Genomic DNA, 26,200 nt, shown 5'->3' with positions numbered 1-26,200 from the left:
TGCCTTTGTTTGTTATTAACATTTTCTTGTACTTTTGCTTTCATTACTTGAGTACATTTAATTGTAGATTACTTGATATACTTAAGTACAGTAAATACTAGATACTTAAAGGAGTGATATTTTGCTTTTTTAAATGGAATTCTTCATTTTCCAACATTTCCCTGTGGTCTCCATAAACTGTAAAAGTTCTGCTTGGGTCTGAATTCTTCATTCATTCAACTCCACAGGTCCATCTTCAGCCCTATTTCTGAGGAATGACACCAGAAAGGCAGTTTGGAGCGCCGGCCCTTTAAATGCACAGGAAACACTTCAGGCCCCGCCCCCTCCAAGTTGTTGGCTGTGCTGCTCTGTCCCGTTCAACCAGCAACTGAACATTTGAGGTCATGGGCTCCAAGTTTGGACATATTTTCAGTCTGGACTACAACCGCTGCTGCTGACAAACAGTTATGGAGAAATACTGGAGAAATGTTGGTCTGAAGTCTGGACCTGATATGAGCAAATGTGGAGATGGAACTAGTTAGAGACGTAACAAATTAAGAAGGAATTAAAACAGGCCGTAGAAATCCATGGGGTTTTTTTGCCAAAAAAAATATGAAGATAGTTTTGCAGCAGCTGGAGGGTTCAAATTCAAACTATATGAACAATTAGGGTCCAAATACACAAAGAAATGAACCACAGACTAAGAAAAGTGGGTTTAGACAAATATGAGCCCTTTAAAGACTTGAACTTGAGTAGCATTTCAGTTGGTAACTTGAACTTCTACCACAGTCATTTTTGGTAGGGTACCTGTACTTCTACTTAAGTGTGACTTTCCAGTACTTTATACAACACTGGTATGTCCTGGTAGCGCTGGCCAAAATGAATAAATAAATCTTAAAACTTTAAAATATATTCCCTCTTTTCACCACATGATGGCAGCACCATGTAAATGCTATCTGGCTCTGCATCCTTGACCTTTGACCTTTCTCTCTTCATTTCTATGATGGCGACTGCAAAGAAGAAGGAGAATGTTGACTGATAAACCCACCGCTTTTAGAAGAGATGGTCGTTCCACTACCTGTACACTGAAAACCGAGGGAATTGTGTTTGTGTAATTTATAAAGAGACAGTTTCCTTTTTAAAGGATTTTAACGTAAATGGACACTATTAGACTAAACATGCTAACATGTAGGACAGGCTAACGGGGAGGCTAAGGCTAACAGGAAGTGACCCGTTGGAAAAAGTGTTAGTTGTTCGTAACATGGAGACTTGAGAAAAATATGATCTGATATTCACAGACAACAGGGGGACAGCGGAGTGGATTTGGATTCTTTCTCATTAGTCTGTGATGAAAGCACTGACGCATCGGACACTGCACAGGTCCTGGGTTTTTAAGAGCAGTTGATGACAACATGAATGTAACAGAGGAGCTGCTGGAGCTCAAAAGGCTTAAAGGCCAAACCTGGGAAACAGATTTATTAATTTATGTTTGTGAAGCAGTTGATGATATGAAATGACCATGGAGTAAAGTTTTTGGGGTCATTACAGATGGATGGTGAGAGAAGTGGATTATCCACACTGATCTGCAATGAAGTCCACAATGAAAGAGGTAACAGCATTAAATGTCACTGTTTAATTCACCAGCAGGCTCTGTGCCAAACGGCAAATCTGAACATGTTATGAAATCAGTGAACGCACTCAATTCTGTTCCATCTGAAGCTAAATATCATCCAGTTTCAGCAGTTGTTTGACATCCAGACTAAAAATGGAGAAGTAATCTATCACAACAATGGTAGGGGTCCGTGGTGCAATGATTTTTCTCTGTGAAAAAGAAAATTGGACATTTTTTGGGTGAAAAGGGGCAACAGATGATAGAACTGTCTGATCCTGTATGTCTGACAGATTTGATTTTTTTGGTTGACATTAGGAAGTCTTCAGAGTCCTATAAATGAACTAAGCAATTACTTAGGGCCCCGCATCCACCAGGGGGCCCCAAACGTATGTATCATGTCATTTGATTTGTTGATGATCTGGCAATGCCAAACAGTGAAAAGGGTGATTGTAATGAAAACCTGGCAACCCAGGACGAAATGATCAGTCAGTTTGTTGAAGTGGTTTCTCCATGTCCTAACTCCTAGGTAGTGTAAGGTAATGTGAAATGCATTTTTCCATGAACACATAATGACACCAAATGCTTCATGGTAACTCGGCGGAGTGTTTGAGCGCTGTCTTTTAGTGTTCGGATACAATCTAATGCAGTGACACCATGATGTCCTGAGTCATTGTCAAAACCGCTTTCAACTGTTTATATGCAACAAACACTACACTATGACAAATGTGTTTATGTCAGTCCAGTAAATACGTTATGTTTGAATAGGAGTGTTAGCAGTTCATGATTTGCCAGAGTGGGGGATAGCAGTCCGTGATTGTTGAGTTGGGGGGAGGGAGGGACTGAAGATGCTTTACGGCTAAAATTTACTCAGCGGGTCAAATGAGTGGCCATTTTTGTTAAAAAAAAAAAAAAGTTGTAAGAAATGCATAGACCTGTGTTGAAATAATGCTAATCCATTTGTGCACAGACTGATATTCTTTGACCGTGGAAGCTCTATTTTCAGAAATTTTGGATTTGGAATAGCACGTGTATGTGAAAACTTTTGCTGGTGGACGGACGGGACAGTGGACGGATGTGACATTACCCATGATGATCTGGTCAGTACCAGTACTTTATTAGGAATAAACTTATAGACTTACTATTGCTAGTTCTCCTCTTCTTCATAAATGTTAGTATTGTGGATCTAAAACAATAACAGCTGACACAAAAATACAAAATGTGTCAGTGGACGGATGTGACATGGTTGTTGTGGATCCCATCATACTGATGCTCTGCAACCATGTCACTGTTTACACTAATGATCCCTGTACAAAAACTAGGATCATAATTATTTATTGTATAGTTTATCATCATACTAAACGAGAAAATAACAATATAGAATTGTTATTTCTTTACAAAAATGCTTATTGTTAGAAAACTGTTGATTTAAAAAGTGACGTGTGACATTCTTAATGTATGTATTGGTGGAACATAAGCAGGATGGATCAGCACCATACTCCAGATTGAACCTGTACAAATAAAACGTGATTTGTAGGATAGAATCTGGGAAGAAAAAATGGGGAATCTTAAAGAATACAATATCTGTTTTTCAGGTAAATTCAGTTAAAATATAACTTGGTCATTTGTGACATGAAAATATAGCATTAATTGTGATGAAATTGGACATTTTTGAGCTGAAAACATAGTTCATATGAGCATCAACATGTTGAACAGAACTGAAATCCTGTACATTTGCAGAACTTACATTTACCAACACAGAGTTCTTTTGGGGATTCACTTAGATTGATTTCTTATGCACAAAGACAGAAATAAGACCTCTAAGCACATTTTAGCCATTTACTATTCCTCTCCAGGCCCACTCCACTGCTGTATGGGCCCCCGGGAATGCTGCACCCCATGAATTTGTCATGCCCTCCCCTTTTTTTCAAAGGTGCTCCAGAGTAAGACAACGAAAAAACTAGTGGGATTTTAATCCTTTTAACCCATAAAGACCTAAACAACCACCGTCAACCAAAAGCATCTACTGATCTAAACTGCTGATCCATTAATCCTATCAGTACATATAAATAATTGGTGTAAAATACAGTTCTTCATCTTTTCATGGTCATCAGATATGACCCATTTGGACGTTCAGAGAATCCGTAGTTACCGTGGAAACACCGTCATCTTCTACAACATTCATTCCCCAGTAAAACCCATGGAGTTGGATCAATGACAGTGGATGGACACACTGGGTTTATGTTCATTTAATGAGAGATTTAACTGTAAAAGTCACCTTCAGTTTTTTCTGTTTTTGATACAATAACCATTGGTTTTACTTTGAGCTTTTATGAATATCTTTATGATCCGTCAATTAAACATAGGGAAATAGATGATTTTCAATGGAACAAATGCAGAATTCAGAGGATAATATAATAAATGGTGATAAATCACGTAAGAAGGGTTAAATACAGAGAAATTTATTTGGGAACTGACACAAAAGTCACACTGGGTCTTTATGGGTTAAAACAAGTCGTCTTAGATGTGCCTACCTCCTGCCACTTAACCAGCTGCAGTGCACCAGCCCCTTATGGCTGTTCTAACAGGTGGTGAGTGCATCAGAAACTGGGAACACCCTGACCAGGATATAAACCCCAGCCTCCTGCACCGAAGTCAGTCAATATTTAGTACAGTCTTTATTGTTTTACTGTCACTGTGTTCAAATATAACACATTGGTATGTATAGCTGGTGAGCTTTTGACATGAATTAGTGTCATAATTCAGACTGAAATTGTTTAGTGTTTATGGATGTATGGGATGGGGGGGCAACTTGTCTTGATTAGGGCCCCCACATGAACAGGGCCGGGTCTGGTTGGAAGGTTAATCTACAGTGATGCGTTGTATTCCACAAGATCATATGTTTGTGGTGTCACTGTTCTGTCAAAACCATGTGGATCTAAAATACTGACTTACTGTGAGGTCAGAAAAACAGGCCTGGAGATAAAAAAAAATGTAAAAGGAGCTGAAGTTGTCAGGTAAATGTAGTGGTGTAAAAAATACAGGATTGGCTTCTGAAAAGTATTGCAGTAGAACATGGAAATCCTCAGACATGCCTCAGGTTTGTACTCAGTGTTGAAGTTCCACCACCACTGGCTTCAGTGGTCGAGTCCTGAGAGCAAGTTTGTGTCTATAGGTTTTACTGTTGTTGTGTCCACACCCACACAGATGTGGTTTCACTGGTTTGACTACTTTTCAACCTGAATCTCATTCCATTTATTTCCTCGTCTCTGTTGTGATTTCCAGTGGTGTGTCTGGGAGCTGAAGCTGTCAGACAAGTGGAAACATGAAGGTAAAGTACAATATTTACTTCTGAGTTGTGGTGGAGTTGAAGGATAAAGGTGTAGAAAATCCAGGAAATACTCAGATTTGTCCTTAAGTACTGCGTTCTGTTCTTCTGCTGCAGACGATCGTCTCTGTGACTTCAGACTCTTCACATTGGAATGTCTTTAGCTTTGGATTAACAAATAGACTCTGAAATTCATCTGTTCTTTTACATTTCTACTCTACTTTTCAGTTCATTTTTTATTTTTCTCTATTAGTTTTATAATCTGTAAAGGGTGTGAAACTCTTGAGGCATCACTAATGTGGATTAGAGGTGATCTTTAATGTCTAATTAATAATCTACTGTATCTGTGGTTAATAAGTGACACTAACACCATTAAATGACTGTTACATAAATAACAGATGAAGTTTACATTCAGACATGTTTTAATGTGAGGAACAAATCAGAGAAGTGAGTTATACAAATAAATCTCACAAACTCTGAAGTAAAAGCTGGTAAATAGTGTAATATTTGTATCAAACTCAAACCTCTGAGTTCCCGTAAATGCAGAGGGGGAGGGGCAGCCGTCAGCTCAGGTGACCCAGGTACATACCTGACATAGTTTGACTTGTTTGTTGTTGTGACTAATGAACACAGTGTTTTAGTGAAATAGTACTGATTGTCCTTTCAGACTGACTGAAGTTCACAGGATGAGTCTGAGTGTGGATGAAGAGGAGGACGGAGCAGAGTTATCCCATGATACAAACAGGGGTTTGTCCATAAAGGAACCTCCAGGGGGCAGTAATGAACCAGGACCCTCTGATCCACAGTGAGTCCACTGTCACACACCTTTAATATTTGACTACAGACACAACAGGACATGATGTGTCCACTTTAAAGTCCAAATGTGTCCTTCAGACAGAATAAAAACACACATGAATAATAACCAAAGGTGATAGAAAATGAAGTGTTCAGATGTGAATAACACTAACATACTGTCCAATCCAACTGTTGGACTTGTGTTGTTTCCAGAGGTCAGTATAACAGACCCAGAGCAGAGTCTCCAGTGTCCACATGTCTGTCCATGAACAGTGACTGGTCCAGGAAAAATCCTCCAGAGTTTAGTCCTGAACCTGGACCTTCAGACACAGAGTAAGAGACTGTTTATTCTTTCAAATGATCTGCAGGACACGTTTTAGCAGTGATTTCATTTCACATCCAGAGTCTATTGTGACATTTAACTCATATTAAAGCTGCAGTATGTAGGATTGTGGCCAAAACTGGTACTGCAATCACATTCAAAATACTGTAGAACGTGGTATCCTCTCCTCCTCCCCCCAGGCTAGGTGTTGCCAGATCCCGCATGAGCATCTACTACTAGCGTTTCAACTAATCCTTGCCACCACACCATAAATTTCATACAAAAAATCCTCACCAGACTTATTCTACATAAGTCTAATATACAACACGCTGGAACAAACGTCCTGCACACTCAAATGAAGTTTGCAAGATTCAGGAGATAGAGAAAAGGGAAACGAGCCTCTGGTTTCACTTTTACTACAAGCCGCACGATCGCTCTAACCCCCCACCACCACCACCGAACCACGGACGCCGAACTACCGAACACCGCACCCCCCCCACACATATACACCGAACCACAGACGCCGAACTACCGACCGAACCCTCCACCCACCGAACCACGGACACCGGACTACCAACCCCCCCCCCGACCCGAACCACGGACAACGAGCTACCGACCCCCACCCAACTGAACCACGGACCGAACACCCCCCCCCCCCCCCCCCCCCCGGTTCGGATTACACACCGCTAAATGAACAGGTCACTTCCACAGAAAACACTGAGCTACAAGGAACTACCATGGCAAGAGACAAGTCCTACACCAGTACCCGGTCTGTTCACCAGTCCCGGACCGGCAGTCTCTTCACTGGGGCCAGGAGAAGAGACTGCTGCCCGGCCCCAGGAGAAGGGACTGGGAGAAGAGGCCGCGACCCCGGCTCTCAGTGGCTCTTACCGGTGGTCAGACTGAGGCAGGGCCGGCGTCGATCTTCAGATCCTTCTCCTCTTTCAGCCGTCTCCGTGTTTCTAAATCATCTCCTATACATCTCCTTGTTTTATTTCTCACTTTGTCACGATGTATTTGGGAATAATAACAGGCCTTTTAGGTTTAATAACATCAGACATTTGTGATCAGAAATGTTCCAGCTGCAGCCCACTGGGAACTGGCAACCTGGATGCTGAAAGGCTTCTGACTCTGTGATTAGCAGACAGGTGATGGGCGGAGCCTCAGACCAAAACACACAATGTCAACATAAACATCATTTCGGGGCTGACACTGAGCTTTTCAAATGCACATATTCTGGCTGGACTACTACTGTCAGTGAGATCAGTATTTGAAATGAACATGATTCCTTAATGTCTGGTGACAGTCAAGGCAATTTTACAATTACTTAGAACATAATTCCTACATACTGCAGCTTTAAAGCTGTTTGACAGAGGCCTCGATGCAGACGGGTCAATATAGAACTGAGGGACTGTGGAAGTCCTTGGGATAGATCTTACATACATCTGTATGAAAAGTAAAAAAAATATATATATATATTTATTTTATGTTCATTAGGATCATGTCTTTAAAAATTCCATAATTATTTAATGATGGAAGCAATCACTTATTAAAAAATGATTAATAAATAATTAATAAATGACTGGATAGACTAAAATGTCAACTAAAGAACCGTCCAAATTTAATAACAACCACCTTCTAATTAGATAAACAATAATAAAATGAACTAAGTTAAAAACTGTTCGGATTGTGTTCTTTTTATTCAGTTGAGATAATCATGACAGATACTTGTTTTTTGGCAATATATCAAATTTTATATGAAAAATAACAAATTGTATCTGTGTCAGAAATTATTTTCATCTCAGTTACCCATGACAAAACCACCTGTGAAGGAAGTGTGTTTATTCCAAATCACATGACCTGCTCCACATGATGTCATTTCCTCCTGAAGAAAACACTGAAAAGACTCCAAGTTCTGTCTCCTCTTTCTGAGTTATTTCATATACAGTAGTGTGGGAGTCAAGTGTGTATTTATGGCACTTTTATGTCAACTGTGTTACGACAATATCTTTATAAATAACTTTCAATGTGACTTTGACTTATATATGTGTAGGAGCTATTTGTCTGTTTAGTTTGGGTTCAAGTTAATTGACCTTTTTTGTTCAGTAATTTAGTATTTTTTGCTAATTGTTTATTTTTAGTTTGTTGCTTTTTGTTTGTTTCATATTGAACATATATTTTTGGATTTTCATGGTTCTTTCTTTCATTCTTTAGTATTTAGCTCCTTTTTGTTTTGTGTTTTCTTATTGGTTTAGACCGTGGGCACCTGGGTATAAATAGGCAGCACCAACTTAGACCATCATGCACCTGGGTGGGCCTCTGGTTTTCTACCAGTCAGTCCAGTCCAGTCCAGTCTGAACAGGAGAGACAGCAGGAAGGCCTTGGTTGTTGTTTTCCTGCAGAAAGCCTGAAAATAAACCCCTTGGAATCCATCTAAACCCATGGTGCATCTAGTGGTTATTTGAGTTCTGTTCAAGTCTTCAGTTCAGTGACTTTTCAGTCGTTTAAATTTGGTGACAAACAGCTGCTACAATATGATATTTAGAAGAATCTATGTGTAAAAATGCCATGTGGTGTTCTGGTTCTGTTGGTTTTAGGGCCGAAAACAGCACAAATGTCAACTCTACCTGTCAACTCTGTTACCCTGTAAAGACAACTCCAAAAGTCCTTCAGTTTTATATTGACTCAGACGCAGGAAACAGGATGAGTGCAACAGGAAGTTGCAGAGGGAGGGGCTGTGGACCACAGTGTCTGACAGAAGAACTGACATGCATTTGATTATTCAAATCTGATTGTATGTGAGGTGACTAAAAGAAGTGTATGTGAATGGTTTGTATGGATGTTATGTGTTATTGTACAAATATATAGAAAAAAAGTGTGTTAAAGCAGTGGAAGCAGAATGAATGTAATCATTAGGGGGTGGAGTCCATAAGTTAGACTTCTTCCCACTCCTTTTGGAGCGCTGAAAACTTTAGTTTGACCATGTTGTTTGGTTCTTTGTTTTCTGATGATTCTATGAGCTGGAAATCCAACTAAACTAACTCAGAATTGTAATGCATTACTGGAGCCTTAAAGCAGAGTTCGGTTTAGTACTGAGCAGACGTCCATGTGGACAGTGGACTGTCCTCTGCCGTCTGCACCCATTGGCTGAACACCAACAGGAAATAGAACTGTAGACACATTTTGGATTCCTTCAGGTCTCACAGTCTTCCAGTTTTATTTTGTTTTTTTCATTTGAGTAATTAAATTATGGACAAAAGTGTGTTGTAACACAAGTACTATTGAACATTTACTGAGTAAAATATTACTGAAAATTGATTAGTAATGCCTGACACTACTGTGTTACAGCAAAAAGTACTCTGTTACTGTAATGCATTACTTTTGTAATTACTTTTGTAATGCATTACTCCCAACACTGGATACAACACACTTTAAATTCACAGTCAATGCCATTAAATTAGTAACAGACAGAGGTAAGGACTAAAGGACACATGGACAAGAAGTTGGTCTAAAGTGTCAGATGTCTTTAACGTGTGGAAAAGAAAATCCACAGCAGCATCTTTACCAAGTTACAACTAGATGAAAACTCACACTAATGTGTCGTTTGAGCATCAGAGCTTTGATTTATTTATGTATTTATTTGGATCCAGGAGCAGTTTGGTTCTGGTGTATTTCCACATCTGAGCAAATCATATCTGTCCAATTTGTATATTTATTTCACATGTTGTGGTTCTACTGTGGCTGATTATTTTTCAATAAATAATGAAAATATCAGGCTCAGTTTTTCTGATGTTTACTAGGATTTAGGGCTGCGTGATTTTGGCAAAAAAACAAAAGAATCCCGATTTTTTTTTTTTTTTTTTCCTCTTGAAACTCAATTTTCCATTTTGATTTCGATTTTTGGGTAAAACTACAAAAGACAACAGAAGTCAGCATGTCATTTTTGTGAGCAGCCCACAGTGCAAGGCACTGCTCTGACCTCAAGTCTGTGATGGGATCATGTGATGAACTCACCAGAAGTTTATTTTTTCTGAATTAAATCTTTATTGAATGAAGTGGAGTATAGAAACAATGTATACAACAAGAAAATAACATAAGTTTGCCAGGGGGAATGCACTACAATACAATGTCCAAATCAGAGCAAATAATTATGTTTTTTATACCTTTTTTATACCTGCCTTTTTGTTTCTAGATTTATCGAACAGCTTTAAATAAAGGTCGACATCTTTCAAAAAATAAATAATTTTTGGTTTTGTGTAACATAAATTACATTTGTGAATGAAAAATTTAGCAAGTAAGAGAGCTAAATTAATTTTAAAAACAATTATATATATATATATATATATATATATATATATATATATAATTGTTGTTTTTTTTTAAATTATATATATATATATATATATATATATATATATATATATATATTTATTTTTATTATTATTTTTTTTTTCTTGGGTATCTGGGCCCACAGAAGTGATACCAGTGTAAGTCAGTGACAGGCATCAGTCGTGCGTGCGTGGACCACGTTGATCCCCATGCGGTTCTACTTAAACTGGGGGATCCGTGCGTGGAACAGACCGACCCAGGACACACTGGAGGTATTCTGTCTGTGGAGCTGGTGGATGTGTGTGGGCACAGGGCTGTGTGGGCTCCTCTGCTGAGGCTGATGACCCTGAGACCCGGACCCGGTTCAGAAGAAGACAGTACAGTTCGGATCCGGGACAATTTAAGATGAATGATCCACATGCAGTTCTATTTCAGTTGTGGGATCCGTGCGTGAAGCCACGGCTTACATTGCTATAAGTACTGTGGGCTCATGAACACATTTAAAGTCCAGTCATTGCACGGACTTCTGTGACAGACAACTGTCACTGATAGGAGGAGGAGCCTACGGTAGCCCGCAAGCACGCGGCCCGGAGGCACGAGAGAGATGAAATCGATTTTACGATTTCCCTTTTTTAAAAATTGTCCTAATTTAAAAAATCCGATTTCGATTTAAAATCGATTAATCATGCAGCCCTACTAGGATTAATAACAGTTTTCATAAAATCTGAATCAAATCAGAGCTGGTCAGTCTGGAGGCATCTGTTTATTTCACATGTTCTGACATGGACGTAAACTACCAGTTGACAGGTTGTCACAGTTCAACAAACATGACACTGATTCTAGTTGGACTTTATTGGTTCAACAACAGTAGAGACAGAACAGGACATGATGTGTCCACTTTAAAGTCCAAATGTGTCCTTCAGACAGAATAAAAACACACATGAATAATAACCAAAGGTGATAGAAAATGAAGTGTTCACATGTGAATAAAACTAACATACTGTCCAATCCAACTGTTGTACTTGTGTTGTTTCCAGAGGTCAGTATAACAGACCCAGAGCAGAGTCTCCAGTGTCCACATGTCTGTCCATGAACAGTGACCGGTCCAAGGAACGTCCTCCTGGGTTTAGTCCTGAACCTGGACCTTCAGACACAGAGTAAGAGACTGTTTCTACAGATGAGACATTATTTCTGATCTTTATTTGACATGTATGAATTCATCTGACAGAAGAATCTTTAATCTAATTGAAGTCTTGATTGACAGCTACAGCCATTAGTCCGAACCCTCTGCGTTCATAGTTGTGTGTGTTTTTGATCATATACAGTCCTCTACTATTACTGTTAATACTCTTATTGCTTGTATATTGATGAAGTTTGCAGGTCAAATGTGATCAGTTCCTGTCAGTAACTGGTTCAAATCAAACTCAGGTGTGTGAGTAGAACTGACAGTTTCCAGTCCAGCTTTAGTGAAATGTTCTAAACTCCTCATTTGGACTCCAGCTGCTGTGAATAAAAGATGTTTGAGACTCTGAGATGAACAACAGCCTTAAAGTCTGTGAAACACATGAGACTCACTCACATGTGACAAAAGAAAGACGTTCAATCCTGAACCAAATGTGTGTAAAGGTTCAGACACTAAGAGCCTGTTTTTATGCTTGAAGTGTTTTCTTCATTTGAATGAACATTAAATAGAATAGAATAGAATAAACTTTATTGCCATTGTACTCCACGTTACAATGAAATTGTGCAGGCCTCCCCCCCCAGTGCAATTCAGCATAAACAAGATAAAAACACAATAGTATATAAATAAGACTTAAAAAAATATAGTGATAATAAAAATCTTAAAATAAATATGTAGACAAGACAGTTAAAAACTTAAAGGCTTTAAAAGTTAAAAGTTTAAAAAGGTAATACCCCAAGTTTACTTATTTAAAAGCCTTATAGCCCAGGGATAAAAAGTGTCTCTGAGCCGGTTTGTTCGGCTCCCCAGAGCCCGATACCTCCTCCCTGAGGGTAGGGGGTTGAAGAGGCACCGGCCAGGGTGGGATGTGTCCAGCAAGATGTTCCTTGCCCTCTTCAACCCCCTAGAGTTTGCGATGTCCTCCAGGGAGGGCAGGGGGCAGCCGATGATGTTTTGTGCTGCCTTTATGACCCCCTGCAGGGCTTTTTTGTCCTTGGCCGTCCAGCCGGCGTACCACACTGTGACACAGTATGTCAGCACACTTTCCACAGTGGAGCGGTAAAAAGTCTGCAGTAGATTCACATCCAGGTGGCATTTTTTTAGTAGTCTTAAAAAGTACAGTCTCTGCTGCGCTTTGCCGACTACTGCAGCTGTATTCGTGTGCCACCTGAGGTCATCTGCTACACGTACACCCAGGTATCGGAAAGAGGAGACCCTTTCCACACAGACACCATCTATCTGCAGTGGGGCGGGGTCTGCTCTGTTCCTCCTCCAGTCCATCACCATCTCCTTAGTTTTACTTGTGTTCAGATGCAGGTTGTTCACTGAACTCCAAGCTACAAGTCTCTGGACCTCCTCCCTGTATGCTGTCTCGTCGCCCCTGGAGATGAGACCCACCATAACGGTGTCATCAGTAAATTTAACCAGGATGTTGGAGTCATACAAGGGGGCACAGTCATACGTGTACAGTGTGTACAGGAATGGACTCAGTACACAGCCCTGAGGGGAGCCCGTGTTGAGTGTACGGGTGGAGGATATATGGGGCCCCACCCTCACTGTCTGTGGTCGCTCCGTCAGGAAGCTGCTAATCCACTTACAGATGAGGGGTGGGAAGTCCAGGTCAGTCAGCTTCTTGAAGAGTATGTTCGGCAAAATGGTGTTAAATGCCGAACTATAGTCAACAAAAAGCATCCTCACAGAGCTGCCCAGTTTCTCCCCATGACTCGCAGCAGCGTGGAGAACAGTGGAGACTGCATCAGCTGTTGACCTATTTTTCCTGTATGCGAACTGATGCTGGTCAAAGTTCTGAGGGAGGCAGGACTTAAGATGGTGCAGAACTAGCCTCTCAAAACACTTCATAACCACAGACGTGAGTGCCACCGGTCTGTAGTCGTTCAGGCTGTCTGTGGTGCTTTTCTTGGGGACAGGTATGATGGTGGCTGTTTTCAGGCAGGATGGGACAGTGGCCTCTTTTAGGGAGATGTTAAAAATCCTCGTTAGGACCCCTGACAGCTGGTCTGCGCAGGCCTTCAGTACTTTCCCAAGTACCCCGTCCGGTCCTGTGGCTTTGTGTGGGTTTACAGCTTTCAGGGCCCCTCTCACCTGATGTTCCTGCAGCTCCAGCAGATGGGTGCTGGAGGACTGTGTGGTCGGAGGTGCAAAATGGGATCCCTCTGCCTCGAAGCGGGTAAAAAAGATGTTCAACTCCTCTGCCAACAAGGCATTGGCATTTGCTACCTCCGACGAGCTGCCCTTATAGTTGGTTAAGTGCTGTAAACCCCGCCACACTTGCCTTGTGTTGTTGTCAGCCAGTTGTCTCTCCACCTTCCTCTTGTAGTCCCTCTTTGCTTCTTTGATCCCCCTTCTCAGATTTGCCCTGGCCTCGGTGTACCAGTCTCGGTCCCCAGCTTTAAAAGCAGAGTCTCTTGCCTTCAGCAGTGACCGCACCCCCCATCATCCAGGGTTTCTCATTTCTGAACACCCTAATCTGTTTGTTCACAGTGACATTGTCTGTACAGGTTTTGATGTAAAATAAAACAGTCTCAGTGTGTTCATTAAGATCCAAGTGATCAAAGACAGTCCAATCTGTGTTATCAAAGCAGTCCTGCAGCTGGCTGAGTGCTCCTTCAGGCCAGGTTTTGATAGTTTTCCTGGCTGGTTTAATTCTTATCCTTAATGGCTTATAAGCAGGAACACCGAGCAGGGAGATGTGGTCTGACAAGCCTAGATGTGGAAAAGGAATAATTCTGTATGCGTCCTTCAGGTTACAATAAATTCGGTCCAGTGTATTCCTACCCCTGGTGGGTCCTTTGACATATTGCACAAACTTGGGGAAAACTGTTTTTAAACAGGCCTGGTTAAAATCACCAGCCACGATAACAGCTCCGTCGGGATGAGCCTTCTGCTGTCTGCATAAAATATCGTGGAGCTGGGAGAGAGCTAAGCTAACATTAGCATCGGGGGGTATATAAACAGCCGAGATAAGCACCCCCGTTAGCTCCCTCGGCAAATAAAACGGCCTGCACATAACAGTCATTGTCTCCAATTCGGGAGAGCAGTGAGTATTTATGATTCTACTGTTCGTGCACCAACCTCGATGAATATAAATGCAGAGTCCTCCTCCTCTGGTTTTGCCGGAGCTGCAGGTCCTGTCAGAGCGGTGCATTGTGCGGCACTTTAGCTGTCCTACCTCATCTGGGATGAGCGAGTGAAGCCAGGTTTCCGTGATAATTGTCACACAGCAGTCCCGAGTGTGGTAGTTCCCCGACATCAGCAACTCCAGCTCGTCTATTTTATTGACGACAGATCTGGCATTCGTCAGGAGGATGCTTGGTAGCGCTGGTCTTAAAGGCTGCTTCCTCAGCCTGGCTAGCAGGCCCGCTCTGCGTCCTCGCTTTTGTCTCCATTCCCTGCGCCGTCTGCGCCGCCTCCCTGGCCCGACAACAATCCAGGGGGAGCCCGGTGGTCTCGCTATCTCTGGTGGTATGCTATGAGACTGAAAGTCCGTTGTGATATCGATTTGACTCGCGAATCCGATGCTCTGTAACTCTGTACTTGTATACACGAGTCTTAAGCCACTCACACAGATTGTCACACTCACACAAAACCATAAAAACAACAGTAGAAAGCACTGGGGTAGGGAGCTCTGAGCCGCTGCGTCCATGCGCGCCGCCATCTGAATTAAACACATGTTTGTGTGAGAATCAGCTCTGAAACAGACCAGTAAGACCAGAGCAGTGTTAGATGGAAGTCCTCTGTGTGGTGTGGACACACTTAGAAATGCTGGGTTGTTTTCAGAACCCGACCGCTGGGTTAAGGCTGTTGGGTCACAGGTCTGGTGGGTTTGACTGAACATGGGCTTCAGAAGAATCAAGCAGTGCATTGGGTTGGACATGTGAGCTGAAATGGAGGCTCATCAGTCCTTCCAGCTGCCATTTTCAGACAGACTGTGAGTTGAGGCGGCTCAGTGGTTTACACTGGCACCGCTCAGTAACAAGGTCCTGGGTCTGATCCCCAACCAGACCAGGTCCTTGACCCAGCACAGAGTTGTGAGTGTAGATGTGATCCTTTGAACAGCTGATCTGAAAGAACTTTGAAGAAGCTTCTTCTAAACAATGTGTTGATGTCCACAGAGAGACGGAGAGGACTCATGTTCCTGAGGTGGACCCAGCGTCCTGTTCTTTGTGTCAGAAGGTCCAGAGTGATCCGGTCCGGACCAGCTGCGGACACTGGTTGTGCAGACAGTGCATCACTTCATACTGGGACCAGTCTGGTTCATCAGGAGACTCTTCCTGTCCCCAGTGTGAAGAAACATCCAGAACAAGAGCTGAGCTGCAGATCCACAGCTCTGTCCAAAGTAAGACTGGACATCTGTCTGAACATGTCTGCACTTCACTAAACACAACATGTGTTCAACTGTCACTGACTGAGCAGCACAACAAAGAACATCTGAACTGCATTAGACTGAGCTACATTTTCTATCAAATGTTGGAAATTATCAACTGAAATATTGATTTTATTTCCTATTGATCAAATTCAATGTTTTACAGAGGATGATGGTCAAAGTAACTCACTGATTCTCTGTAAATTCAATCCCATTATTCAGTATTTGGTCAGTGACAATCATCTTGTCCGTGTTGTTAAAACTGCTTTGGAATGATTCCTGTTTGTATAAATCAGATCCATGTCTGATCAGTGGTTTCCATAGTAACAGGTCTAGGGTTTGTCATTTGGAAACTGTTGTCAATATGAAATAGTATTAACATTGACTGACAGATGAGAACAGATGTTTTGACCCAGCTGTGTTTATTTCAAGTGTTTCTTGTTTGGTTGCAGTTGAACATAAACTCAGTCTGAGGAGCAGATGTGAATGTGTGACTGAAGGAACTGAGGAAACTGGAAGTAGAACCCGTCTAAACCGGATCTACACTGAGCTCTACATCACAGAGGGACAGAGTGAAGACGTTCATACCCAACATGAGGTGAGGACGCTGGAGACAGTTTCCAAGAAGATCATCCAAGAAAGGCCAATCAGGTGTCAGGACATCTTCAAAGCCTTACCCGAGCAGCAGAAACCCATCAGAGTGGTTCTGACCAACGGCGTGGCTGGAGTTGGAAAAACCTTCTCGGTGCTGAAGTTCACTCTGGACTGGGCCGACGGTTTAGAAAACCAGGACATCAGTCTGGTGGTTCCGCTGTCCTTCAGAGAGCTGAACCTGGTCTCAGATGAGCAGTACAGTCTGCTGACGCTGCTCCATGTTTTCCATCCAACATTACAGAAGGTCACAGCAGAGCAGATCAGCGTCTGCAAACTTCTGTTCATCTGCGACGGCCTGGATGAAAGCAGACTGTCACTGGATTTCCACCACTGTCAGGTTGTTTCAGACGTCACTCAGAAGTCATCAGTCAACGTCCTGTTGACCAACCTCATCAAGGGGAACCTGCTTCCATCAGCTCTCGTCTGGATAACATCTAGACCTGCAGCAGCCAATCAGATCCCTCCTTCATGTGTGGACGGGGTAACAGAGGTCCGAGGCTTCACCACTGATGACCAGAAGGAGGAGTACTTCAAGAAGAGATCCACCTCTGAAGATCTGTCCAACAAAATGATCTCACACATCAAGACATCCAGGAGCCTCCACATCATGTGTCAAATCCCAGTCTTCTGCTGGATCAGTTCTACAGTTCTGGAGCACATGTTGACTTCAGACCAGAGAGAAGAGCTGCCCAAGACCCTGACAGACCTGTACTCACACCTCATCATGGTCCAGACAAAGAGGAAGAAGAAGTACAAAAAAGGACATGAAACAAGTCTAGAAGAGCTGACAAAGGCAGACATGGAAGTCCTTCTGAAGTTGGGGAGGCTGGCGTTTGAACAACTGGAGAAAAGAAACATGATGTTCTACCAAGAAGACCTGGATCAGTGTGGTCTGGACGTCACAGAGGCCTTGGTGTACTCAGGAGTTTGTACAGAGATCTTCAAAACAGAGACTGTGATCTTCCAGAAAACAATCTACAGCTTTGTTCACCTGAGTGTTCAGGAGTTTCTGGCTGCAGTCTACATCTACCACTGTTACACTAGCAACAACACAGAGGTTCTGAAGAGGTTTATGGGAGACTCAGCATTCAGAAACATGTTCAGGCGTTTCACAGTCAGTGACAGCCTCAGTGACAGCCTCAGTGACAGCCTGGATGTTTTCCTCAGAAAAGTCATGATAAAATCCCTTCAGAGTGAGAACGGACACCTGGATCTGTTTGTTCGTTTCCTTCATGGCCTCTGTCTGGAGTCCAACCACAGACTTTTAGGAGGTCTGCTGGGTCCAAAAGAGAACAGACCAGAGAGCATCCATAAAGTCATCATGAACCTGAAGCAGATGAACACTAAGGACATCTGTCCTGACAGAAGCATCAACATCTTCCACTGTCTGACGGAGATGAAGGACCAAACAGTCCATCAGGAGATCCAAGAGTTCCTGAAGTCAAAGAACAGATCACAGAAGGAACTGTCTGAGATCCAGTGTTCAGCTCTGGCCTACATGTTGCAGATGTCAGAGGAGGTTCTGGATGAACTGAACCTGCAGAAGTACAACACATCAAATGAAGGAAGACACAGACTGATCCCAGCTGTGAGGAACTGCAGAGAGGCCATGTAAGTACTGATGAGAATATGAACAGTATGAATCATAGACTGAATCTAAAGATGGATCACATGACCCTCTGTCTTGTGTTTCTGTCAAAGTGAAATATGGGAACTGCCATGATGGTTGTATGATCAGAGTCAACGGAGTAGAGACACTGGGATGTGAGGTCCACCCACCAGATGACTGATTGGTTTCTGTTTGTGTTTCTGAGGGATTCTTGACACTGATTGGTCATTGAAGCGGTCGATCACTCATTTTAAGATCATCATGTAACTTATTCAAATCTAAGTAATTAGTCAAATGATTTCTTTAATAAATATCAGCCTAATGAACATTTATTTGATGTATACTTTGACTGTGTAGTTTGTCTGAAGTCCCATCGAACAGGAGAACAGTCTGAACTATACTACATCCAGCCACTAGGGGCAGATCTAGGGTGTTTGGTTTTATTGTTTGGAAGCTGTCATTCCATCTGTCTTTATACTCGTCTATTTTATTCATCTGGTTTTCTTGTCTTTTTTAAACCTTAGAACTGTTCATTAAACTGGTGTCACACAACACCATATCCTGACCTCGTTCAGACTCAGATGTTCAATAAATGTGTTCATAATTAATTTCCTGTAAATTCTGTATTTATAGACTTTCTGCCTGTAGACTCTCACAGACTGACTGTGAAGTTGTGGCCTCAGCTCTGAAGTCTAATCCTTCACATCTGAGACTTTTGGATCTGAGTCACAACGACCTACAGGATTCAGGAGTGAAACTGGCGTCTGGACTGGAGAGTCCAAACTGCAGACTGGAAACTCTGAGGTTAGTTCACTGACTGTCTACTGTTCAGTCCAAACACATCCATGTGTTTTTCCTCTTGAGGGTCATGGGGGTGCCAGAGGTGATCCTGCTTACCTATAGATGAAGGTGGGGTCCACCCTGTTCACTGCAGTACTGTCACACACAAACAACCATTCATTCTCACATTCACACCTATGAGGGATTTGGATTTCCCATTGAAACTATGAAGAAGGAGGATGTTAGGAACCTGGAGAACCCAGAGAGAACCCATGCAGACAGGGGTAGAACATGCAGCGCTCACACACAAAGGTACACACAGTTGGTGCTGGAATCCTCCTTCTGCTCAGAGGCCATAGTGCTAATTACTGAAGCACCATGTGGTCCAGTGGAACAACAGCTGTTCCTGATCTGATCTCAGACAACCAAAACTGACACTGAAAACCTACGATGAAAGAGATGTTTTTAAAAATACTGAAAATGTTTCATATGTAAGATTCACACACGTTTACATGATCAGATGTGTGAGCATTAAACAACCAAACCTTTGTCATACAAACCCATCATCATCCTTTATTTTACATCATATGATGAGTTGAAGATGTTCTTTTAATACAGTCAAGTAAAAGTACCACGATGAAATACCAAATACTGATAAAAATAAGATAACGCAAAGTAAAAGAATAATAGAACACCAAGAAAAGCTGTCATCAGATGTCTGTTCTTGAGTTTATCATTTTCTATTTGAAACCTTTTCAGCTCAGATCAGAGGATTGAACATTAAACAAGAACATCATCTTCTAATATTGAATAAATGTACATATTACATACAGTGAAACCCACAGATCAGCAGATGGGTTGAGTTGAAATATTTGTAATAAACTGAAACATGAATTGTTTCATTTATGGACTGAGTTATAAATCAAAGAACACTGACAGCAACAATTTTCCTGCACATTAAGTATTATGAGTTCAAACCATTTAATTACATTTTACTTGTAATGAGAAGGACTTTAGGAATCTAGTATTTGTACTTTACATATTGTATTGATCATAGAATAAATAGTGCTGTCAGACAATTAAAAGTTTTAATCAGATTAATCACAGGGTTGCTGTGGATTAGTTTGGATTACTCATGATTAAATCTCATTAATTTTTGATCTGTATTAATGGTGTTTCATTTTGCTTGAGCAAACAGACTGAAGAAAGAAGGGAATATATTTGCACTAGAGGTGATCGACGCTCATATCCAGAAAATGAAGGGTGTGCAGGATCCCAAAAAAATTGGATGAAAAAAAAAAAAAAAAAAAAAAGACAGTAACGTTTTGGGTCGAGGCCCAACTGGCCTCATGTCTGTTAATAAATTCTTTGGGAGCTCACAGGTTGTGTGGACCTTACTTTATTTTTTTTTTCAATATATTTGCACTAAACATGTTTGTCACAAGTTTGGATTCTGTCAGCCCAAGTGTTGGCAGAATCCAGACTAACGTCTGCTTGGTGTTAATGTGGTATTTGAATCTGGAAGTGCTTCAGTGAATAGAAAACTCCTTCCTGCAGAGTGGGTCCAAGATTTTCTGTGGGTCGACTGTTCGTCTGGGTTTTTTTGTCCTCATATTTCTGCTCTTCCATCTTTATGGGTGGGTTCTGCTGGTTCTGTTCTTTATGGGTGGGTTCCGCTGGTTCTGTTCTTTATGGGTGGGTTCCGCTGGTTCTGTTCTTTATGGGTGGGTTCTTCTGGTTCTGTTCTAACTCTACTGGACAAACTGACCCAAATGTGTTGGAGCAGACGTTCACAGTCATTCTGCTGCAGATGGGTTAATGACGTCAACATTTATGATCAGATTAACCATGATGATGGATTAATCTGAGTTAATGCGTTCATTTTGACAGCCTTAAAAATAAATAAATAAAATGTGTGTCATTAATGGATTTAATTTACATCATTTATTCTTTCTTCAGGTTGTATTACTGCAGTTTATCACAGATCAGCTGTTCTTCTGTGGCCTCAGCTCTGAAGTCCAATCCTTCACATCTGATAAAACTGGATCTGAGTGGAAACGAGCTGAAGGATTCATCAGTGAAGGAGCTGTGTGATTTCCTGCAGAGTCCACATTGTAAACTACAGGATCTGAGGTCAGTTCACTGTTACTGTTCTAGAGTTTATATGTTTTACTAACGACAGAGCCTCATCAGAGATGAGAACAAATATATGAAGAAACTTGTTGAAATTAAAAAAAAAGAAAAACAAAACCCAAAAATTCATAAGACGTATCAAAATGAAATCCAAAATACCTGTATTGGATTTTTTTTTTTTTTTTAAATAATAATGTAAATTTCTGTTGAAATGACCATAAACATAAACAGTGTGTGTGTTTATGGATGCACTGACAGACACTGAAAATGGAATTCTCTGAAATATAATGATGTCCATTTGATCAGAATCCACTCCAGTACAATAGAGTCATGACAGATTCATCAGTATCTAAACACAAAGAATTGACAGAAACTGAAGAACACCAAGAACAGGAAGACACTGTTGTTCAAATGTTCACCAACTGTATTCAGACAACAGTTCAACATGGAGGAAGAGTTTACTTTGTGTTGACAACAAAGAATCAACACATGATCAAATACTGCATCTGTTCAAATAGACAAGATGATCATCAAGTTGAAATTGTAGAATCTGAAGTGAATCTAAAGCTGTAAAAGTGCTTTTTTAAACATGTGATTGACCAAAGATCAAATCCGACAGAAACTCTAAAGAGTGTAAAACAGCATGAGCCAAAATGACGGAGGTGAAAGTTCCAAACTATGTCCAAACTACAAGTAAGTCTGGAGTGTTCACCTTTATGTGTGTAGAACGTCTGAAGGTTGTAGGATGAAAATCCCACAAGTCCAGTCATTGTTCAGGTCCAGAAAGTGAGGAGTCCAGTCATGAGTGTGATGATCTGTCCCACATGAAAAGATGAGCCATTAATGACAAAGCTCCCAAATGAACAACAACACAGATGAGTTCTGAACTGAAACTACAGATGTATAGGGGGAAAGACTCCAAAGAAAAGCAGTCCTAGTTTCAGTGTTTGTTCACTCCAACTAATATGACATCAGAGAGAAAGTGAATATTCAGCTCAAACATTTCCATCAGTGACAGTGGTGGAATAATGATGTGCATTTACTGCAGGACAGTACTTCAGCTCCAATGGCAAAGCTTTAGACTTTTGGTGATGTCACAGAGAACATCATCCACTGGGGTTTGCATTTCTATGACATCAAACCATGAAAACATATTCCAACAGTTTGACACTCACTAAATACTGACATTAATGTTAATAATAAGGAAACATTCCCTCTATTTGATGCAGATTTATACACATGTAGAAATAATGTGTGAATATTGGTCCATTTACTGTTTACATTTGTCTGACACTTTAGACATTTGAGTTTACACATAGAAATCTGACAAAAACAGTCTGAAACATGTGATTAAACCCTAAACATATAGAACTGGATCCTGAATGGATTTAATTTACATCATTGACTCTTTCTTCAGGTTGAAATACTGCAGTTTATCACAGATCAGCTGTTCTTCTGTGGCCTCAGCTCTGAAGTCCAATCCTTCACATCTGATAAAACTGAATCTGAGTCTAAACGACCTCCAGGATTCATCAGTGAAGGAGCTGTGTGATTTCCTGCAGAGTCCACATTGTAAACTACAGGATCTGGGGTCAGTTCACTGTTACTGTTCTAGAGTTTATATGTTTTACTAACGACAGAGCCTCATCAGAGATGAGAACAAATATATGAAGGAACTTGTTGAAATTAAAAAAAAAAAAAAAGGAAAAAAAAAAAACAAAAATTCATAAGACATATCAAAATGAAATCCAAAATACCTGTATTGGATTTTTTTTTTTTTAAATAATAATATAAATTTCCGTTAAAATGACCATAAACATAAACAGTGTGTGTGTTTGTGGATGCACTGACAGACACTGAAAATGGAATTCTCTGAAATATAATGATGTCCATTTGATCAGAATCCACTCCAGTACAATAGAGTCATGACAGATTCATCAGTATCTAAACACAAAGAATTGACAGAAACTGAAGAACACCAAGAACAGGAAGATACTGTTGTTCAAATGTTCACCAACTGTATTCAGACAACAGTTCAACATGGAGGAAGAGTTTACTTTGTGTTGACAACAAAGAAAGAATCAACACATGATCAAATACTGCATCTGTTCAAATAGACAAGATGATCATCAAGTTGAAATTGTAGAATCTGAAGTGAATCTAATGCTGTGAAAGTGCTTTTTTAAACATGTGATTGACCAAAGATCAAATCCGACAGAAACTCTAAAGAGTGTAAAACAGCATGAGCCAAAATGACGGAGGTGAAAGTTCCAAACTATGTCCAAACTACAAGTAAGTCTGGAGTGTTCACCTTTATGTGTGTAGAACGTCTGAAGGTTGTAGGATGAAAATCCCACAAGTCCAGTCATTGTTCAGGTCCAGAAAGTGAGGAGTCCAGTCATATGAGTGTGATGATCTGTCCCACATGAAAAGATGAGCCATTAATGACAAAGCTCCCAAATGAACAACAACACAGATGAGAGTTCTGAACTGAAACTACAGATGTATAGGTGGAAAGACTCCAAAGAAAAGCAGTCCTAGTTTCAGTGTTTGTTCACTCCAACTAATATGACATCAGAGAGAAAGTGAATATTCAGCTCAAACATTTCCATCAGTGACAGTGGTGGAATAATGATGTGCATTTACTGCAGGACAGTACTTCAGCTCCAATGGCAAAGCTTTAGACTTTTGGTGATGTCATAGAGAACATCATCCACTGGGGTTTGCATTTCTATGACATCAAACCATGAAAACATATTCCAACAGTTTGACACTCACTAAATACTGACATGAATGTTAATAATAAGGAAATATTCCCTCTATTTGATGCAGATTTATACACATGTAGAAATAATGTGTAAATATTGGTCTGTTTACTGTTTACATTTGTCTGACACTTTAGACATTTGAGTTTACACATAGAAATCTGACAAAAACAGTCTGAAACATGTGATTAAACCCTAAACATATAGAACTGGATCCTGAATGGATTTAATTTACATCATTGACTCTTTCTTCAGGTTGCATAACTGCAGTTTATCACAGATCAGCTGTTCTTCTGTGGCCTCAGCTCTGAAGTCCAATCCTTCACATCTGATAAAACTGGATCTGAGTGAAAACAAGCTGAAGGATTCATCAGTGAAGGAGCTGTGTGATTTCCTGCAGAGTCCACATTGTAAACTACAGGATCTGTGGTCAGTTCAGTGTTAGTTTGATAGAGTTCTGTTTTAGGAGCAGCTGAACCTCATTTATGAACAAACAGAACTGACATCCATTATGTTGTTTTACAGTTCCAAGAACAGTTGTGTGAACCCTTTGAAATGTTGTAGTTTTCTGCATGAATTGGTTATAAAATCTGATCTAATCTCCATGTCAGTCTCAAGTACAGACAAATACAATGTGTTTAAGCTAATAGCACACAAACACTACTAATATTTCATGTGTTTATTGAGCACAACTCTTCAACAGTCCCAGTGAATGTAATGATTGAAGCTCCTTTTGCACCAATAACCAATAATTTTTGGAGCTGCTGATCTGACCTGCACAATGTCCAGGGACATTTGGGATCATTCTTTGTGACACAACTGCATCAGCTCAGCTCTATTCTGAGCATGTCTGCTGTGAATGGCTCTGGTGAGTTCAGTCCACAGCGTCTCTATTGGATTCAGCTCTGGGCTCTGACTGGCTCTTTCCAAAAGGTGTTTTTTCTGTTTCTGAAGCCACTCTAGTCACTTTACTTCTATGTTTACATGTTGACAAACTCAGGATTCCATTTTGTCCTCCATGATTGGAGCTGCCGTGGCCTGGATTGGCTGGAGAGTTGACTGGTGACCGAAGGGTCGCAGGTTCGATTCCCTGGACTGGTGGAGAGTTTTTGGCTGATGTGCCCTTGAGCAAGGCACTAAACCCCCCATTTGCTGTGTGGTTTTGGGTTCAACACATTCTGTTTGTCTATACTGGTGACTGAGATGCAGATCACATTTTATGAGCAATTCATGCAGAAAACTTTGAGGGTTCACAGAGTTTTTCTAACCACTGTATAGTTGACACCATTTAATGTTGGATTTTTCTGTCAGCTACAAAAATTACAGTCAGTAAAAACTGTTTGGTTGAAATGAATGTTGAATATTTCACATTCATGTTGAAAACCTAAATATATTTGGCTGAAATATTCATTAATTTTAATCTCCATCATTTCTTCTTTATTCAGGTTGTGGGAATGCAGTTTGTCCAAAATCAGCTGTTCTTATCTGGCGGCAGCTCTGAAGTCCAATCCCTCACATCTGATAAAACTCGACTTATGTCAGAACAACCTGAAGGATTCAGATGTTAAAGAACTGGAGGACCTTGTTCAGAGTCCACACTGTAAACTGGAGAAACTGGAGTAAGTAATGTCAGTTTGTGCTGGTTTGGTGAACACCTCCATGATTAGAAGTCTGTTTGATTATTTTTAGTGATTCCTCTGTGGTTTGAATAAATTCAGAAATGTCTCCGTAAACATTTCTTTCTGATCTGTTTGTATTTTCTTCTTTCTTCAGATGGAAGTGATCTGTGGAACAGTCACTGTGATCAGGACTGTGTGAGGATCAGCTGAGTCCAGATGATCGACAGATGTGAAAGCAGCAGCACATCCTCACTTCTTCTCCTCCACTCCTCACTTCTTCTCCTCCACTCCTCACTCCTCCCTCTGATGATGTCACAGAAGGTGAGGCAGACTTCCTGTAGCTCCGCCTCCTCGGTCCATCATGTGACTTTAAAGGCGGTGAAACATCCTTCCAGATGATTCTCTGAGATGGATTCATGAGGAACCACGAAGCACCGAGGAGTGGAGGAGCTGAAAAAGAAGGAACTGACCAGAGGTTTTTCATTGGATGTACAGTCAGTGAACCAGTGTGTTCTGTGGATGGCACTGAGTTATTTTGTGCTGCCACCCTGTGGACTAATGGAGAACTACACTTTATACCTGAAAACTGGACCTGTGATCAGGCAAGTGACTATTTTTGGTCATTTCCAAATACATGACAAGACAGTGACATCAGCAGTTCCAGAGAGGACAGTGAGTCCACAATCTGAGGTCCAATGTGGTCTCCAGGGTCTG

At 41.0% G+C, this 26,200-nt stretch overlaps 1 protein-coding gene across 9 annotated transcripts in view; it reads left to right on the top strand.

Moving 5' to 3' along the window:
• The window catches only part of LOC115431900 (NLR family CARD domain-containing protein 3-like), a 41,771-nt gene extending 15,571 nt beyond the window's left edge, over window positions 1-26,200 (top strand). The window contains exons 1-12 of one of the 9 annotated variants that reach the window (XM_030152601.1): window positions 4,865-4,919; window positions 5,584-5,721; window positions 5,925-6,044; window positions 11,400-11,519; window positions 15,676-15,899; window positions 16,379-18,191; window positions 18,823-18,993; window positions 20,929-21,102; window positions 22,520-22,693; window positions 24,123-24,296; window positions 25,313-25,486; window positions 25,641-26,200. In XM_030152601.1, coding sequence (XP_030008461.1) covers window positions 5,603-5,721; window positions 5,925-6,044; window positions 11,400-11,519; window positions 15,676-15,899; window positions 16,379-18,191; window positions 18,823-18,993; window positions 20,929-21,102; window positions 22,520-22,693; window positions 24,123-24,296; window positions 25,313-25,486; window positions 25,641-25,650 — 3,273 coding nt within the window. In that variant the 5' untranslated portion in view covers window positions 4,865-4,919; window positions 5,584-5,602 and the 3' untranslated portion in view covers window positions 25,651-26,200. Of the gene's footprint in view, window positions 1-4,864; window positions 4,920-5,040; window positions 5,226-5,273; window positions 5,498-5,583; window positions 5,722-5,924; window positions 6,045-11,399; window positions 11,520-15,675; window positions 15,900-16,378; window positions 18,192-18,822; window positions 18,994-20,928; window positions 21,103-22,519; window positions 22,694-24,122; window positions 24,297-25,312; window positions 25,487-25,640 lie in introns of those variants that run through there. The other 8 variants (XM_030152603.1, XM_030152602.1, XM_030152604.1 and 5 more) reach the window with 8 other exon arrangements.

Source organism: Sphaeramia orbicularis, chromosome 13, assembly GCF_902148855.1.
Source record: "Sphaeramia orbicularis chromosome 13, fSphaOr1.1, whole genome shotgun sequence".
NCBI classification, from domain to species: domain Eukaryota; kingdom Metazoa; phylum Chordata; class Actinopteri; order Kurtiformes; family Apogonidae; genus Sphaeramia; species Sphaeramia orbicularis.
Note: the sequence above shows the minus strand (reverse complement) of the source record. Positions and strands in the feature narration are given on the sequence as shown.